This window comes from Eurytemora carolleeae, unplaced genomic scaffold, assembly GCF_000591075.1.
Source record: "Eurytemora carolleeae unplaced genomic scaffold, Eaff_2.0 scaffold59, whole genome shotgun sequence".
NCBI lineage: Eukaryota > Metazoa > Arthropoda > Copepoda > Calanoida > Temoridae > Eurytemora > Eurytemora carolleeae.
Genome location: NW_019396064.1, coordinates 45,017 through 65,444, shown reverse-complemented (window position 1 = coordinate 65,444; position 20,428 = coordinate 45,017). Strand labels below are relative to the sequence as shown.

The window sequence follows — 20,428 nt, the reverse complement described above, 5'->3', positions numbered from 1 at the left end:
GTTTGAAAATTGACATAAAAAACACTCTGTACAGTACATTGGGCTATCAACTTTGATCTTCATATGTCGTTATTAAAATCTCATCATTGGAGGGTAATCCTGTGTACAGTACACAATAGACCTGTTATAATTCTAATATTAGAAGTTTGAAGGATGTCAGAACTTTTCTCCTCTCTCAGAATACCCTGTTATAGAAAAGAAAATTACAACATGGGCCGGGGAAACTTAGTTTAGGATTTAAAAATACTTTTAATGTCCAATGTTTCCCAAAAACGTGGGACTTAAAGGTACAGAGGCCGAATTTAAAGAATTTGAGCCGCGGCTCAAATATGGTTAGTTCCACTTAAAATTGCATTCGATGTTTTAAGATTTAAGCCGGCGCTCAATAGAAACAGTTTTTTGGTAGATTTGAGACGCGGCTTAAATTCATTAAATTCGGACTCTGTAATCGTAATTGCAAGTTTTTCTAGGTTTAAAGTGTTTAATTCTGATAATTCATAATTTTTTCCGTAGTAGAAACCACGAATAAATTAATCAGTTTTTAAAATTGTAAACATAAATGTATAATTGAGACTTCATCAGAGAAAGTTTAAAGGGTTCAGTTGTAAATCAGGAATTGAGGAGAACTATACAAAACATTACTTACTGTAGTTCTATCTTTCTGGATATTACTTCAAAGCTGAAGCCACAAAAGCTCTTGTATCTTGTTTTGTTCTTAGGTTTTCCCTAAACTAAAATTAGATATAAAGTCGTCCTTAATTTTACATGTTAATGCGGCAGGATTACTGAATACAAACCCGTGATATTTCAAAACTATATTTATGTAATATTGAGAGAACTATCATGTTTTAGTCATAATCCGTAGAAACAAAGCACTATCGTTTTTAATGTTAGTGTAATAAATATTGGGTAAACATGATATTCTGTAAACCTAAAGTACGTTGTACGTTATAAACTATTTACGTTTGTAAACTTTTACGTAATTTCCCTTATTCTTTGAACTGAATTTCAAACGAATACGTAGCATGATTAGACTGTGCTGTAATATGTAACATGATTGTTTTAATCATATGAAATAGATAACTACGTAAGAATTGTTATTAAGTCTTGTAAAATATAAAACCTCAAATACATTAGTTGATATAGAAACTCCTTACTGTTTACTGCAAGTGAGTAATCGTTCCCAGGTTGAGGATTGTGCCTTTTGATTTGGCCTTAATAGTTATGAGCTTCAGATTGATATCGATAGCTAACGAGATCGCGCCCAGTGGTAGTGGCGATGATAGATCACTGATTGTATTCCTGTGGTTCCCTGTTTTGATAAACAGGTTGAGGATTGTGTCAAGAGAATCCGATTTGTACCTGGATAGATACGTTCCCAGAAACTGTTATGGAGTAGGTATTTTCTATATTAGTTCCTAAATTATTAAATTATTATTAAATTAAATTATTAAATTATTAGTTTAAAGGTTTAAAGGAATTACTCACCAGTGTTTAAGGTTTAAAGGAATAAACTGTTTAAGATTAAAAGAGACTACTTAGTAGTTTACAAGATTTAAAAGAACTACTTCTTATTTTTCAACATTTAAAGGGACTATTTAGTAGTTTACAAGATTTATAGGGACTGCTTCTTAATTTTCAACATTTAAAGGGACTACTTATTAGTCTACAAAATTTAAAGAAACTACATTAGTCTACAAGATTTAAAGGGACTACTTAGTAGTTTACAAAATATAAAGGGACTACTTAGTAGTTTACAAGATTTACAGGGACTTCTTAGTAGTTTACAAAATATAAAGGGACTACTTAGTAGTTTACAAGATTTAAAGGGACTACTTAGTAGTTTACAATTAAAGAGATTGTTCAGTAGTGTACAAGATTTAAAAAGATTGTTCAGTAGTGTACAAGATTTACAGGGACTGTTTAGAAGTTTACGAGATTTATGGTGCTTGTTCAGTAGTTTGCAGGATTTAAATGGACTGTTCGTTAGTTTACAAGAATTAAAGAGATTGTTCAGTAGTTTACAGGATTTAAAGGGACTGGTTCAGTAGTTTACGAGATTTAAGGTGCTTGTTCAGTAGTTTACAAGAATTAACGGGATTGTTCGTTAGTTTACAAGATAGCAAAATTGTAAAATTGAAAAATTAACGAAAAAAACCCTGATTTACGATCTGATCAAACGTGGAGTTTCAAGTTAAAGAGAAACTACTGATTAAGAACAAAAAACCGTAATAATTTGCCGACTGCCATACAGAACATAGACAGTTAATATTGACTATTGAGCCGCTTTGATCTGGAATTTTCCAGAACAACCCTGCATGTATGTACTATCAGGTTCACATTTCATTGATATATTCATTTCAATTGTTTAATTTATTAAATATATATATATATATATATATATATATATAAATATATAATCAAGAAACTGGATATTTCAGATTTTTCCTTCCGCTTGAATTTTTAATGCCGGGTGGAAAGGTACAAATTATAGTGTTGTCGTACGCATTTTCTTTTTAGAAAGTAAACCTGTTAATTTGTTACTATTCTTTACATCGTAAATTTGGCGGCTCCCAGGCCTTCCTGTATTCAAATCACGTGGATTTAACGGTTCTGTCAATATTCCAGAAAGCTGTGACTTTCGATCACAATTTGACCCATTAAAAATAATTTTTTAGCCTTTTTTCTTAAATACTTTTTTGTTGGCATATGCATTTTGAATGAAAATGTATTAAAAATAATCAAATCCGTAAAGTAAATAATTATTAAATTACAAACCAAAACACGTTTGATTTCAAATCGAAGAAACAGAATGCTGCTCAGGGATCCCAGCTTTGTTCATGAAAACTAAAAGTCAATTTACTCCAATTTAGAATTTAGAGGCAAAGGAATTGAGTTCTTGCCACAAACTCTGATTTTCCAATATCTACTTCTTTGCAGCCCAATGTCGTAGACCTCAGAAATTTCAAACTATTAATTCTCTTGACTCAAATAATCTAAGTTTGAAATATCAAAGGTATACACCATCAGGTTGATAAGATATAGGGATTAGAAAATTTGATGTTGTGGCAACGACTCAATTCCTTTGTCAAAAGGGTTATTTGTTATGATCGTACATATAAACAGACAAACAGAGATTACTATATTAATCTCTCTTATAGTATAGTATAGTTAGAAGGGTGCCTACACAACTTTGGAATATGAAAACGAATGTTAGCTCAAGTTATGATATCAAGTTGTCCAATAAACTACATCTACATAGCTACATCAAATACACCTAACATTGCTGAAATACTGTCTTTAATGGGTTACAAATAAAATATTCCTTCAATGCATTTTTATTAATAAATTATTTTTTGCTCCGATGACAATCATTTCATGCCTTTCTTATAAACATTTCTTTTAATATATTTGTTTTTTCATTTCATATACTTTTAACTTTTTTATTATAATAGATAAATACTTTTAATTATTTTATTATAATAGATGAATACTTTTAATACAAACATAAAAATAACCAAACATGAAAATATACAAACATGAAAATAACCAAACATGAAAATATACAAACATAAAAATAACCAAACATGAAAATATACAAACATAAAAATAACCAAACATGAGAATAAACAAACATAAAAATATAAACATAAAAAACAAACGTGAAAATAACCAAAAATGAAAAAAAAATCAAACATAAAAATAACCAAACATGAAATAAACAAGCATAAAAATAACCAAACATGAAAATATACAAACATAAAAATAACCAAACATAAAAATAACCAAACATGAAAATAACCAAACATGAAAACAAACAAACAGGAAAGTAAACAAACAAGAAAAAACAAACATGAAAATAAACAAACTTTGAATCAAAAAACATTAAAATAAACAAGCATGAAGATAAACAAGCATGAAAATAAACAAACATGAACTCACACAAACATGAAAGTAAACAAGCATGAAGATAAACTAGCATGAAAATACACAAACATGAAAGTAAACAAGCATGAAGATAAACAAGCATGAAAATAAACAAACATGAAAATAAACAAACATGAAAACACCCAAACATGAAAGTAAACAAACATGAAAATAAACAAGCATGAAAATAAACAAGCATGAAAATAAACAAGCATGAAAATAAACAAACATGAAAATAAACAACCATGAAAAAAAAAAACATGAAAACAAACAAACATGAAAGTATACAAACATGAAAATAAACAAGCATGAAAATAAACAAACATGAAAATAAACAAACATGAAAATAAACAACCATGAAAATAAACAAACATGAAAATAAACAAACATGAAAATAAACAACCATGAAAATAAACAAACAAGAAAAAATTAACATGAAAATAAACAAAAATAAAACAAACAAACCTGAAAATAAACAAGCATGAAAATAAACAACATGATAATAAACAAACATAAAAATTACAAATATGAAAATGAAAAAAAAACATGAGAATAAACAAACATGGAGAACATAAAGTAAATAATAAACAAAAATTAGCTGAACATGAACTTTTAAAGGCCATATTTTAGGCAGAAAATTTTATTTGAATTTGGGATCGTCATATTTGAAGAGTTTCAAGTCGTCTGTACAGTCTCTTACTTTGTGGGTAACCCTGTACATCAAATACTGCAGTATATAACGTTGAAGTATAATTGATCTTTTTGTAAAACCTTTTTACCATTATTAATCCTGTCTTTGCTTACAAATCATACAAGGGACTCAGGGGATACTTACCAATTCTCTAAAAATAGTCCAATGTGAACAAAATTCTACACGGTCACACGCAGTATTTCGCCAATTACTCATTCTAAACTAAGACTAAAGAAACAAGCGCTTTGCCGTTTTAAAATGAAGACATTTGGGGCAAAATACAAAATACAAAATACAAAATACAAAATACAAAATACAAAATACAAAATACAAAAAGTGCATTGGTGAAGTAAAAATCGACCCGGTCCTAATATGTAAAACAAAATTTTAGAGTTGTCTGGATCTCTTTAATTTGAATTATGTTTGATTTTTATTATTTTAATGAGAGGGTTCATAAGAATTCAAAGAGTGACATAGTTAATTCACAACGGTACCCTCTAAGAGCCTCTATCCGAATCTCTTTAATTTGAAATATGTTTGATTTTTATTATTTTAATGAGAGGGTTCATAAGAATTCAAAGAGTGACATAGTTAATTCACAACGGTACCCTCTAAGAGCCTCTATCCGAATAACAACGCTTTTATATGTTTAAAAGTCAAAAAGGAATTCTCTTCCCTAAACACTGATTTTCGAATCTCTATTTCATTGGAACCCAAAGTCATAGACCTTAGATATTATTTCTGTTATATCAAATAATCCAAGTTTAAAACGTTAAAGGTTTTTACAATCAAGTTACAAAGATATAGGGATTGGTAAATTTGAGTTTTTGACAAAAAACTTAATTGCTTTGCAATGGACATTTACTAGAAAAAAATCATAATTGGATGTTGGAGATTGAGCAATGAGCATGCATTTCGGAAAGATACCTCATAGAAGTATAGATTAATTCAAAAAGAGAAAATTAACTGCGGGATGTAAGCTTATATTAGTTTGATATTTAAACTAGTTTTGTAATTACCAATATTATTATCTATCTATCAATCTAATGACAGGTTTAAACATGCAGCTTGTACTTTCAACATTTATCAATCAGTTGATGAAATTAATAAATGGAAAATTTATATATACATACATAGTACACTAGCTAGGATTCCCGGATTTTCCGTGGAATTTTTGAAAATTGCTGATTTTTTTTGTTTTTGTCTCCCTGGGGTAAAAGATGTCAGAGAATTTGGTGCAGCCGTTCCACCAGCTATAACTAAAATGTAAAAATATCGAATTTATAAAAAAAAAATTCGTGGATTTTCAAATTTAATGACAATCAAATTTTGTTGGAGGCAAATTTTTGAAACTTTGATCATCCATAAATATTCCCGAGGGTCATGTGATGTCCCATACAAAATTTCGGCCCAATAGTCAAGGTTTTATGTAATTTTCTGGGTGGGGTGTCATGCAGTACATAAGACATAGGACCCTGGAATTACAATTTGTATTTGATTTTCGTAAAGTTAGTAGTTGTCAAAAGAATATATAAATACATTGTAAGCCTTTTAAGCTTGGTAAAGTATAGCCTCCTTCTTTGTATCATATAAATAGTCGAAGATACTAAAGATTTAACCAATCATGGTTATATTTAATACTTTTAATTTTAGTCAAATTTCTCAATATCTTAGTCAATTCAAAAGGTACAAAAACGGCAGACCACATTTTGGGAATCTCAAAACAAGAGGCATTTAATGTTACCAACTTTTGGGCGGTCATGTTTACAAGATTTTAGCGACAGTATCTCATTTCTGTTTACTCCAGGGCCCACGATCTACCAAAAGCCTTCTCTGAATTGGACCGGCCTTAACTTCACTTCAAAGTTTTTTAAAAGAACAAATTATTTTCAAAGGATCAACGACAGCCAAGTTGAAATTTTGTTAGAGTGTAACTTTAAGTACTACATGCAAAGATTAAAAAAATTTCTCAAAAAATCTAGGGCCCACTGAGATATAACAGCTGTGAAGCCCACCCACAAAATTACATGTACGCTAGCCCAGATCAGTGTAGATCGATAGATAGAGGCATCTCTATAAGCGGGCCGTTCATATTGATATAAGCGAAGAGCTTTTCATAGTCTTTGCTACCAACTCTGATTTTCTCATCCCTATATCTTCGCAACTTGATGGTGTAAACTTTTGAAAATTTCATTCATAATTTTTTTATTATATAGAATTCTTTGTTTGAAATATCTATGAATAACGACATTTGGTTGCAAAGATGAAAGAATTAGAAAATCAGAGTTTGTGGAAAATATTCAATTCCATTATTTCTTATTTTATTGGAATAAACATTTATTCAGTAGATTTAGTTAGTTCTAAATAAAGTCTGGTCTAAAATGATTAAATGGATTTGAAAATGATTAAATGGATCTGAAAATTATTAAATGGATTTGAAAATGATTAAATGGATCTGAAAATGATTAAATGGATCTGAAAACGATTAAACTGTAGATTTTTGAACTTTTCAATTTCCGTCTGGTTGAATGCTTCTCATATGTGAAAATCAAAAACTCGTTTTACTAGTTATAAAATAGATTCATTTACAAAAAGTTAGTTGTGAGCATAATTATATACTTTTTTGTGCGTAAAATATTTAAAAATAATATGAATGATTACAGGATTCAACACACCAGCCGTTTCTTTAATGATTGTTTTTCATTTTGTTTTTAAAATTAGACAGTATTAAAGATCTCTCAACTGCTCTTTGATAAAAGCCGTTGATCAAAAACATATGAGACTTCAATATAACGTGCCATATATTTTAGTTTGGAGTGGGACGCTTTCTGAAAGGTACAGCTTAGTGAGAGGTATTTAAACTAATAAATTTTCTATATTCATCATTACATTGATAAGTTTGAAGCTTCCATGATTTGTAAAAGATAATAAAGATAATAGTCCTCTGTCCGGATCCAAGACCAGTTGATTTTAAACCCTCAAAACCAGAAGAGCAAACTCTCAGGTGTCTACTCTCAATATATTCATAAATAAATTGAATAAAGAGACTGTACACGTAATTTTAAGTGACCCTCCATTTATAAAAAAAGTAGCATGTTCGATTCGCAATGGCGCAAAAAACCCTTTCTCTGATCAACTATTAGAATTAACAACTTTCAGACCAGAAAAAAATACATTATTGATTAGACTAAAGTGTCTAGGGTGCCGTTGTGAATCGGACAGTGCCCGATGATTTGTTAAAAAAGAAAAGCATTAGGGAAATCAAAAAAAGATTGACTGACTACGATACACGAGACAAAATAAATTAAAATATTTTTTTAATATTAAAATATTTTAAGATATTATTTCAATCTCAAATACATTTGTTTAAACCCTAATTATGTTTAGAATATGGACAACCCTAATTATATTTGAAATATGGACAACCCTAATTATATTTAAAATACGGACAACCCTAATTATATTAAGAATATAGAAAACCCTAATAAAATTTAGAATATGGACAACCGTAATTATGTTTAGAATATGGAAAACCGTAATAAAGTTTAGAATATGGACAACCGTAATTATGTTTAAAATATGAACAACCCAAATTATATTTAGAATGTGGACAACCCTAATTATGTTTAGTATATGGACAACCCTAATTATGTTTGGAATATGGACAACCCTAATTATGTTTAGAACATTGACAACCCTAATTATGTTTGGAATATGGACAACCCTAATTATGTTCAGAATATGGACAACCCTAATTATGTTTAGAATATGGAAAACCGTAATAAAGTTTAGAATATGGACAACCCTAATTATATTTAGAATATGAACAACCCTAATTAAGTTTAGAATATGGACAACCCTTATAAAGTTTAGAATATGGACAACTCTAATTATGTTTAGAATATGGAAAACCCTAATTATATTTAGAATATGGACAACCCTAATTATATTTATGATATGAGCAACCCTAATTAAGTTTAGAATATGGACAACCCTAATAAAGTTTAGAATATGGACAACCCTAATTATGTTTAGAATATGGACAACCCTAATTATGTTTAGAATATGGACAACCTAATTAAGATTAGAATATGGACAACCCTAATTATGCTTAGAACATATGGACAACCCTAATTATATTTAGAATATGGACAACCCTAATTATGTTTAGAATATGGACAACCCTAATTATATTTAAAATATGGACAACCCTAATTATATTTAGAATATGGACAACCCTAATTATGTTTAGAATATGGACAACCCTAATTATATTTAGAATATGGACAACCCTAATTATGAAGAAGATGAGCTTGGTGGTACAACAAGAGTACTGTACGGCGCTACTCCACTATATAGGTACATGCAAGAGAAAACAGGGGACGCAAGTTCCACACCGTACTTATTTTTCAAATCTGTTACTTAAGTCAAGTCTGGTTGAAATCACGGTTTGAACATTTTTTCCCCTGAAATATTCTGTAAGCTAACAAATTGTTAATATTGATAGTGCTCAAAAAAAAAGAGAACTAAGGAGATCTTGATAGCAATCAAGGAATAATAGAACTAAGGAGATCTTGATAACACTCAAGGAATAATAGAACTAAGAGATCTTGATAACACTCAAGGAATAATAGAACTAAGAGATCTTGATAACAATCAAGGAATAATAGAACTATGCAACCCTAAATCACAATCAAGGATTAATAGAACTAAGGAGATCTTGATAACAATCAAGGAGTAATAAAGAAGGAGATCTTGATAATAATCAAGGATTGATCGAACCATGGATATCTTGGTTAAAATCAATGAATAAAAGAGCTAAGGAGATCTTTATACCAATCAAGGAGTAAAAGAATGAAGGAGATCTTGATAACAATCATGGAGTAACAGAACTAATGAGATCTTGATAACAATCAAGGAGTAATAGAATGAAGGAGATCTTGATAACAATCATGGAGTAATAGAACTAATGAGATCTTGATAACAATCAAGGAGTAGTAGCACTAGGGAGTGCTTGGTAAAAGTCAAGGACTAATGGACCTTAGGAAATCTTGATAACAATCAAGGAGTAATAGAACTAGAGATCTTGGTAACAATCAAGGAGTAATAGAACTTAGGAGATCTTGGTAACTGCAATCAAAGAGTAATAGAACTAAGGAGGCCTTGGTAACATTCAAGGGGAAATATAAATAAGGAGATAATGGTAACAATTAAGGAGTAATAGAACTAAGGAGATCTTGGTAACAATTAAGGAGTAATAGAACTAAGGAGATCTTGGTAACAATTAAGAAGTTATAGAATTTAGGAGACCTTGGTAACATCAAAGACTTAGAATATACTTAGGAGAAGACATTAGAATATTGTTTACATTTTATTGTGACGTATTTGGACAGCTCTGAACTAGTTTTGTTGAAAAACAACAGCAATTTTCAGTTGTCAAGTTTTGACTTTTAAATAGTTCATGGCTTTCCTAATACATCACAGCCTCACAGCTAGTGGAATCTACTTTGTTTGTTTTTTGAAATGCTCAATAGAAAAAATCTGATCGAATTACATGTAAAGTCATAATTCCTCATTTACCTTCCTTTAAAATTCATAAATAATCCAATTAAAGTGTTAATTGTCCTTATCTAGACGGGGCAGCAGGATTATTGGCGGAGATGAAGAACCTGCTGGAACCTTTGCCATGCTCAGGTTTTAACTAGTTTATTCTTGAAGAAGTTTAATAAAAATGTGAATTGAGTTGAGAATTTCTGTAAATATTTTATACTTCTGTTTTCTATATCGAAAAATTAAAGGATTTTTAAGAATTTTAGATTTACAAATGAATTCCCAAAAACCCATTAAACTGCAGAATATGAAGACTTATATACAACTTTGTAGAGGATATGAAATCCCTGAAAGAGGATTATGAAATCCGCTAATCAGTTGTGTCTGACCCTGGAACCGGAGAAGACCTTCTCAACTTTCTCTTCTGTAGAGGATATGAAATCCCTGAAAGAGGATTATGAAATCCGCTAATCAGTTGTGTCTGACCCTGGAACCGGAGAAGACCTTCTCAACTTTCTCTCCTTTTACACACTCGTATTTATCATGTATCTATAAACAGAAGCAATAAATGTACTTCTAAAACTTATGATTTCAAAAAGTCCAAAAAGAACCTACAGACACAGATTAATTTAATGTCATCTTCTTTTTCCACAAATTAATGGATCCTGCTGTAGGAAAATCTTTAGGAATGCTCCAAATGAATAATTTACAGCTTTCTATATTTTGTTGATTTAAAATCAACTTTTTTTGTTGTTTATATTTTAATATTCAGGAGGGGAAGCAAGCAGACGGGAACAGAAGATGACCGGCCTGATTACAGAATACGAAGTGGGTCCATTGGAGGTGTATACCCTGCCCTCAGGTAGACTGAACTAGCATCTGAAAATCATCATTTTAGAAGCACTGAAAACAAGTGACTTCAACCCCAATTTCCCCAAGAGATAACCTCGCATTTCTCTGGAAATTGACAATAATATTCTAAGAATCAAAAATTGCAAAATAATCAATTATGAATTCAAAATGTTCAACGATCTTATCTACGATGGAAATTTCATAATATTTATATAAATTGAAAATTATTTTAGGAGGTTGAGCATACAAATGGGTTTACCAGGACTACCAGTGTATGAAGAGATTGATCTGCCAGATGATAATGATGATAAACCTTCTAGCTTCACAGAAGAAAAGAAAAAGCCTGGAAGAGTGAAAAAGTCCTACAAAAAAATCAAAAGAGGGCTTCAGGGAAACAAGGTCACATCCCAATTCTTCCCGCCGAAAGGTGATGTTGCAGAAAATATAACTCTTATAATAGCAACTATAATCTTGTTCTTGATGGCTCGAGCTGTTCTGGGAACTCTAGCAGCACCAGGAGGAACTATCTTTGCAATCTTTATACTCATTCTCTTCTCACTTATTGCTGGACAAATAGTTATCCAATGTGCAGCATTGATCACTAAACTTGTTGGAGTAGACATAAAGATACCACAGCTTCTGGGAATGATGGCTGTTGGGATCGCTTTAAAGAATGTTCCATACAACCAATCACAATTTAATAGTCCTGAATGTATGAATATATCCAAATCTATTCATGACCACAGTGATATCGATGTAAACTCTACTGAATTTGTCAATGAGTTGGGAGGTTTTAGAATAGATCCAAAGGATGTTCATATAAACCATCAGCATAGTGATATTGCAAAGAGTTTGAAAAATATTGATAATATAAACCTACATGGTGAGAATTCGGTAGATACTGAAAATCATCCTAACTCAGGTCCATCACATCACACAGGTGTAGAATCTATTTCAAACAATGAAGATCATGCAGATCAGAATAAAACTGATGCATCAAAACAAGAACCTGATAATGAAGAAAAGCATGGTTTGAACCATGTAGAGGAAAAAGAGGTTTCTCATGACATCTCACATGACTCAAATGTTAAAACTGTTCAGCAAGAAAAGCATAATCATGGTGATGATCAAACAAAAGATGAACATGGTCATCATATTACTACAGAAGAGAAAGAAGAGGTAAAGCATATGCAGGTGTCTATCATGAAAGATCACAATCATACTGTTCAGCAAGAGGAGAATATCCATCATGAAAAGGAAGTAATGAATATCCCAGTACATAGGACACCTGATAACCATCATATGATTCAGCAGGAAGAGGATAGTAACAACAGTGAACATTCCCATGATGAACATAATCATTCTATAGTGCATGACAAGAAAGAAGAAATAAAGAATACACCAGTGCATTGCACACCAGATCAACATCATATGATTCAGCAGGAAGAGCATAGTAACAACAGTGAACATTCCCATGATGAACATTACCATCATGAAATGCATGAAAAGAAAGAAGACATAAAGAATACACCAGTGCATATCACACCAGATCGAAATTATACGATTCAGCAGGAAGAGGACACCAGTCGCAATGAATATTCCCATGATGCACAAGATGTTATTCATAAAAAGATAGAAGAAGTAAAGCATACACCAGTGCATACCACACCAGATCACAATAACAAGTATGAACAGCTTGTTAATAATGATAACCCAATCAATGAAACTAATATTCATAGTTTGGCCAAGGAAGAGAAAGATGAGGTAACCCATGTGGAGCCACATTCTCTACAAGATCATAATGACAAAAAAGTAGAACATGGCAGAAGTGATGAACAAACCAAACATAAAGATATCCACAACCAGAATCAAGGTGAAGTAAAAAATCCAAGACAACATTTGCATACCGATGGAGAAGCACAAAATCAGAACAATGAAACAGTCCATAATGAAAATAAAATGATTTTAAACCACATGGAGGATGAAAAAAGTCAAGATTCCCGTATGACACCACATAGCATATATGATCATAACGAAAAGAAAATTACCCATCAACAAATTGATAACCTAAACAATAAACCTATCACAGAGGTATTGAATAGACCCCTCAACAAAAATGAGCTTAATAACGATGTTAAAGACTCAAATGATATAAATGGGCAAGGTATAAGTCAACAAGAAAAGAAGGAGGCATCCCAAACCCCACAATATGAATCAAAGAATCAAAAAGATGAAAACGGTCATGAAATGCATCTTCATGATGTAAAGAGTGACAACATAAATCAAGATAACAAAGAACAAGCATTAGCTAACAATAACACCAAGATGAAAACTACTCCGGACGATGCAGTTTTGAATGGCACTGATATCTCAGAAATAGCCCAGGGTGTAACAAAACATGATGTAGAGGCAGCAGTCACTAAAATCTATCAACAAAATGTTCTTTACAATAGTTATGAGAAAGATGAAAGTACTACTGAAAATTCAGCAGAAGATCTAGTTGACACAAAAATTCAGAACAGAAGTAGGCGTAGCAGTGGACATGATGAACCACAGATTTATGTTGATCCTTGTAAAAAGAGATTTATTGGAAATGATCTTGATCCTCTTTTAACAAGAACACTAAGATCCATATGTCTGACAGTTATTCTACTCATGGCAGGTCTTGAACTTGATCCTCCTGCTCTCTGGAGACTCAAATGGATTGTACTCAGGACAACTTTTATTCCTTGTATCATAGAAGCATTTGCAGCATCTTTATTTTGTTATCTGATCCTTGGTTTTCCGTTTTCTGTAGGACTTTGCTTTGGATTTGTTCTGTGCGGAGTATCTCCAGCTGTTATTATTCCAGGATTGGTGAATCTTAGTCAAAGAGGATACGGAGTAAAGAAGGGAATACCAACACTTGTTATCGCAACATGTTCAGCTGATGATCTTGTGGCTATTGGAGGATTTGGTATTGCACTGAGTATCACATACAACCCAGATGCTCCTATTCTATCTTTAGCCTTCCATGGTCCTTCAGAAGTGATTATGGGTATTGCATTCGGAATTTTCTGGGGTTATATTTGCCAATGGTTTCCCAGCAAACAAAACCCAAATCATGTCTTGTTTCGATTCATTATTCTCTTTAGCGGAGGGCTCTTTGCCTTGTTTGGAGCCCATCTGATTCATTATGATGGTGCGGGTGGTCTGGCGTGTGTGATCATGGCATTTGTTGCCTCAATTCAGTGGAGAAAAGAAGGATGGGGAGATCATAATCCTATAACTGACATCTTTGGGAAAATGTGGATTATCCTTGCACCCATCATATTCTCTCTGATTGGAACCAACATTGTGGTTGAGAAGATGGACGGTGAGAGTGTTGCTCTTGGTATTGCTGTCATAGTACTCTCTATGATTGTAAGAATGGTGTTTACCTATTTTGCTGCTGTTTGTGGAGGAATGACTGCAAAGGAGAAAATATTTCTGTCTATATCCTGGTTACCTAAGGCAACCGTTCAAGCTGCTCTGGGTAAGTTATCATATCAATGGGACATTTTATTGTAAAGCACATTACTTTTAAAGGGACATTTTATAACAAGAAATTAAATTTTTTTTTAAGATTAGGCCTTCTTCTGTTGGATATCATAGTTACGGATATACAAAAGGCCTAATGGTATATAAATAAACATATAAGAATTTTTTCAATAAGAAAAGCACGTTTCATGTAATGTTCTATCTTTAGACCTTGCAATTCTTAATTTCCTACCATTCAGATTTTTTTTATAATTTGTTTGATAAATAGTATTATTTTACAGGCCCAGTATTTCTGGATAATGCACTAAGAGATGGAATTACTGAGTATATTCCGGTGAGATAAAAATGTTTAGAAATATAGGGTTTTGATATTTAAAACTTCTTTTTTCTTTCTTTTTTAATGTTTGTTTGATATAAAGATAAAGTATTTAAAAGTATTGTTATCTAATATGGCAAATATTTGGAAATCTATGGCATTTTTATCTAGCAGAATTCATAGTTTAAAAATTCTGCAACACAAGGTTAAAGCGATATACAGATTAGAAAATTAGTTCCATTTTCTAACTTTTGTCCAAGACAATAAATAGCAATGCAATTGACATAATTAATAACTTACTTTGGGACTTCATTTTTACTATATAGGGAATAATTTTACTAGCCTAAAACTTTTATTTTCAACCTTGGGGTGAAAATTTTTGAAATTTTAAACTTTGACTTTTTGATCTAGCATTGTACATCATGTTGTAAAGAAAAAAGACATTAGAAAAGTGCAGTTTGTGGCTAGTAATCAGGTCCATTAGATAAAATTACCTTTTTAATTTTTCCAGTACGGAGAACAGATACTTACGATGGCAGTCTTGTCAATTGTTGTGACTGCACCACTTGGTGCAATTCTAATCCTGGCTCTGGGACCTCTCCTGCTTCAAAGTGATATGGTGGACGAGGATGATGGACAAAGGTTTGATATGGAAGAGATTGGAAGTATGGAGAAGGTTGATGAAGAGGATGAGGATGAAATCAAACAGCATTAAAACTAAAAAAATAAACATAAGTTAATTTATCGTCTCGGCCATAATAAAAACTTTCCTTTAATTTTTTTTCATTATCCAAACAAGATGGATGATTCACAAACAAGATGGATAATTCACAAACAAGATGGATAATTCACGAACAATATAGATAATTAACGAACAAGATGGATTATTCACGAACAAGATGGATAATTCACGAACAAGATGGATAATTCACGAACAAGATGGATAATTCACGAACAAGATGGATAATTCACGAACAAGATGGATGATTCATGAACAACAAAAATAAGATAGAAATCTTGAAAAACAGAAAGGTCCAAATACTTGCAGCTGATATCATCTAATCTATATATAAATTTGGCTTGTCTGTTTGTCTGTTTGTATCCAATAAACGTCAAAACGGCTGAACCGATCTGGCCCAAATTTTTTGTGGCACCTCCCGTTATCCCAGGGAAGGTTTATGAATGATAAAAATAAAAAAATGTGTTTTAAAGGTTTTTAATTTTGTAAAAAAATTTAAATTCTTAAAAATCCGCGAATTTTTTTTTTTTAAATCCGCAAAATTTTTTTTTTCTTTGTTTTTAAATGTAAACAAAAAGAACATGTTCACAATTTAAATAGAAGATGGGCGCGAAGCGCCCTAAACCCCTAGTTATTTTAAAAATTTGCTTTTAAAGTCCTATTCATGATTTATTATGCCTTAATTTTATAGGCGTTAGTGATATTTTAATTCAAAATATTTATAGTAATTTATTTTTTTAATACAAGTATATGATATTATTTTATCATCTTTATTTAAATAAAAGAAGTTTCATAGTTATAGGCATGTTATTTCATAACTCATAGTCATATGTGTCATAGCTATTTTTGTTTTTGTAAAATTAACAGTTTTATTTTGAGAATAAAAAAAGTGATTGTTTTTCATAAAAAAATGCTTTGAGGCATAAAATACTAGAAAATTGATTTTTTTCCCATTTACAAGAAAATATCATAGTTTTAGCTAACGCTGTAAAATATCTATTATGATCCATAAAACGTTGATTTTCCAGAATATTTATGATTCAAGAAAATTCTGTTTTATGGATTATTAAAACATCTACTTTAACGCAGACATATTCAAAATACAAAATATTTATAATCAATATTTTCCAAAGAGGATATTTACTTTTACAGAGTCCTCTCAAGCATATTCACTACCTTTTGCACATATATATAGACAGTGTCAGCTTTAAATTCGCGCAACACCTTGGTCTTTGGTTATAACTCACTTATACTTTTTGTATAGCCTCGAATTCAAATAGAGTAATTGGCAAAATACTCGCAAAAATATCAGATTATCAAATGCTAAATGATCAAAAATCTTTAAATGATCAAAAAAATGTAAGCTAAACAGTTAGGACAACTATTTTTTTTCTTCAAAAATATCATACAATTTTACGATAAAGTTAATTTTAAAGTTTAAGATATTCTTTCACGCAATCTATTTTATCTTCTATCTCTTCTCTTCTTTTTTCTACTCTTCTCTTCTATTATCTTCTCTTTTCCTTTCTTCGTTTCTTTTTTCTTCTCCTCTATTATCTTCTCTTCTCCTTTCTTCTCTTCTCTTTTCTTCTATTTGTCCTCTCTTTTTTCTTGTCTTTTCTTTTCTTCTCTTCTCTACTCTTCTGCTCTATTATCTCTTTCCTTCTCTTCCCTGATCTCATATCGTCTCCTCTTTGTTTTCTCTTTTTTGTTGACATTTAACCGGTTTTGAGATGAACAATGCAGTACGATCCGTTGTAATAAATTATAAATTGTTTATTATTTATAAAAAAACGGCATTTCCAAAGTAATTTTGCCACAAACTCTGATTTTCATATGATTTTTCTCTTATTTGGTTACATTTCTAGCTTGTAGACCTAATTGAAACGTAATGCGTTTGTACTCCATAATTAGGCATTTGATCATTTGGCATTTTATATTTTGAAATTTTTCAGTGAGAGCGTGCATCCAAAGATGGGTCCCATGCGAAAATCAATGAATATTTTGCCAACTACTTCTGTAAAACTAAAACTAAAAACAAGAACTTTAATGTACAATGTTCATGTCCAGGGGTACACAAAAAGTTCCAAAAGTATAGTGAGATTATAGTGCTGGTAAAATCAAAGCCCAAACTGCAGGCCGAGTCTTGAAAATTGATTTAAAGAAATTGAGTTTTTGCCACAAGTTTCTAATCCCTCATCCTTATGCAACTTGACGGTGTAAACCTTTTATATTTCAAATTCAAACTATTTAATCTAACAGAATTAATGATTTAAAATATCTGAGGTCTACAACATCAAAGATTTAGGGATCAGAAAATCAGAGTTTGTATCAGAAACTCAATTCCTTTACGTCCCATTCTGCAGATTTCCCCCCCCCCCTTCCCAACCATGGTATCCTAGCCGCAAACTATGCCCCATTTAAGGATATAGCCTCATAGGCCCCCCAAACCCCCCCCCCACATCTTATTAAAAAACATATTGCTATTCATCCTTTCCATGGTACAATCGCCATAGTGTCTCTATTTTTCTTACATCAAAATATAAATTGTATAGTTGATATTTGGTAAAACTTCAATTGGTAAAATCTTTTCTGGATAAATTGGTTCCTTGAAAAATATAGAAATCTACATCTGAAAACTTTTGCACATGTAAGGTACTAACTATTAGAACAGTGTTAATCGGCCTGTTTTATATTTCTACACAAAAGATAAATGACTTTATTAAACTGGTATTTTGGAATGTTTGCAAAGATTAGCAAAATTCTGCCAATTAATTGCAAAATACGTGGCATTTTTGTCTTTTATAAAGCAATGGGCTTTCAGGGCGCTTTGCGCCAATCTTTTAGCAATAATTTAAGCGTTGGAATGTTAATTTTCGAGCGGTCTTTTTCGTAATTGTAATATTCAAAATTTTGCGGGAAAAAAATTTAAAAAAAAACATTTTTTCCGCTTTTAACCTGGCATAAACCTTAACTAATACACCGAAACTTAAATTTTTGATTTTGAATTTTATTTACAAAGATAACTAGTTTCTTGCTACGAACTCTGATTTTCTAATTACTATAAAACTTCACAACCGGTGAACAAAATTATATTCAGGAATGAAGTCTTTAAGTATCGAAAGATTAAAGGCCCAAGTTGCAAAAATATAGGGATTAAAAAGGTTGACATAGGCAAAAACTCAATTTCTTACTTAAAATGCATTAACCTCATTTTTTTCCATTACCACAGCAAACTAACAGAAGGAAATTGTAAAATTTATGCGACTGTAACCATATAAAAAACAAATTTGAAAAGTTACATATTGGAAGTTCAAAACATTTTTGTGATTATCAAAAACTGGAGTCAACATAGAAAACATATAAGATTTCAATCTTACGAACAATTTACTTTTATTTGACGTGTTACGGTATAAAAGAGCTGAGAAACTGAGCTTTTGCCACAAACTCAAATTTCATAATTCCTATATCTTTAAAATCTGAAGGTTTAAACCTTTAATATTTTAAACTTAGATTATTTGATCTAACAGAAGTGCAGGTTGCATATATGATGTAGGAATAAGAAAATCCGAGTTTGTGGCAAAAACTTTATAATGCAATGTGAGATCTGTATCTAAAGAAAGGTTTCCAATCGGAATTCCGTTGCGCGGAATTATGCTCAAATTGCGCGTAATTGTGTGAAATCGTGCGGAGCTATGCTCAAATTGTACGAAATTGCGCAGAATTATGCTCGAATTTCACGTAATTGTGTAAAATAGTGCGGAGCTATGCTGAAATTGTACGGAATTGCTCGGAATTATGCTCGAATTGCGCGTAATTGTGTGAAATCGTGCGGAGCTATGCTGAAATTGTACGGAATTGCTCGGAATTATGCTCGAATTGCGCGTAATTGTGTGAAATCGTGCGGAGCTATGCTGAAATTGTACGGAATTGCGCGGAATTATGCTCGAATTGCGCGTAATTGTGTGAAATCGTGCGGAGCTATGCTCGAATTCTCCGGAATTGCGCGGAATTGTGCTAATTTGCGTGAACTATCGTAGAATTATATGGCTCGCAATTGCGCACAAGTAAAATCTACTTGGAAACCCTACTTTAGAGATCAAACACGCCTAATTGAATGGTTTTAGAATCATCCTGTTTATATCATGACATTAATTATAAAGTGGTTTTATCAACTATCTAAAAGAAATAAACTTGACTTCACGCAATGGATGGAAAACTAATTCAAGCCGGCTTAAACTGGACACAGGAGAAGTTTCTTGTTATTCAAGTAGTTCGCTCTTTCATATCTTACATCTGTTTTTTTGCATGAATTCAACATTTCCTCTATTTAAAGGGACTGTAAAAGTAATTTTAAGTGACCCTCCATGCAAAGACCTTTATCTGATCATTAATGTGGAAGATATTGTCGATTTGTGAATCTGCAATGCATTCTTTGCATAGAGGATTAATTGAAATTACACTTAAAGGGACTGTAAAGGAAAAATGAAAGAGGTATAGGATAAAACCTGAGAATTTCAGGCGTTATAAGATACATACAAAACATCTATCTGATGTTCCTGTATCGAGAAATTTATACAAAAGCTGTGTCAAATTATACGAAAATATATATATGAAATTTTGTATAAAAGTAATAGGTTTAAACAGATCATATTCAGCAAATACGCAAACAATCTGAAAACGATTATATCACGGGCAGCCGTAGTACATTTGAATTTCCGAGCCGGGTCAACCTTTCCGGTCCCAGTTTGTACTGTACCTAGCTCTATGGACAGGACTAGCCGTTGTTACAAGGTTGACGATAACAGACTTTATGCTTCATATGTTAAATTTA

The 20,428-nt window shown here is 31.5% G+C and overlaps 1 protein-coding gene across 2 annotated transcripts; it reads left to right on the top strand.

The window, feature by feature from the left end:
• The first annotated feature begins 7,076 nt into the window (after positions 1 to 7,076).
• LOC111709493 (uncharacterized) lies at positions 7,077 to 15,985 on the top strand. 2 transcript variants are annotated; one of them, XM_023483177.1, is made up of 7 exons: positions 7,077 to 7,470; positions 8,898 to 8,977; positions 10,253 to 10,312; positions 10,941 to 11,030; positions 11,254 to 14,534; positions 14,821 to 14,873; positions 15,367 to 15,985. In XM_023483177.1, the coding sequence occupies exons 2-7, from the start codon at positions 8,901 to 8,903 to the stop codon at positions 15,568 to 15,570; spliced, it is 3,765 nt and encodes a 1,254-aa protein (XP_023338945.1). In that variant the 5' UTR covers positions 7,077 to 7,470; positions 8,898 to 8,900; the 3' UTR covers positions 15,571 to 15,985. The 2 variants fall into 2 exon arrangements, with proteins under 2 accessions (XP_023338945.1, XP_023338935.1); XM_023483167.1 differs by lacking the exon at positions 7,077 to 7,470 and adding an exon at positions 7,483 to 7,622.
• The last annotated feature ends 4,443 nt before the right edge of the window (positions 15,986 to 20,428 follow it).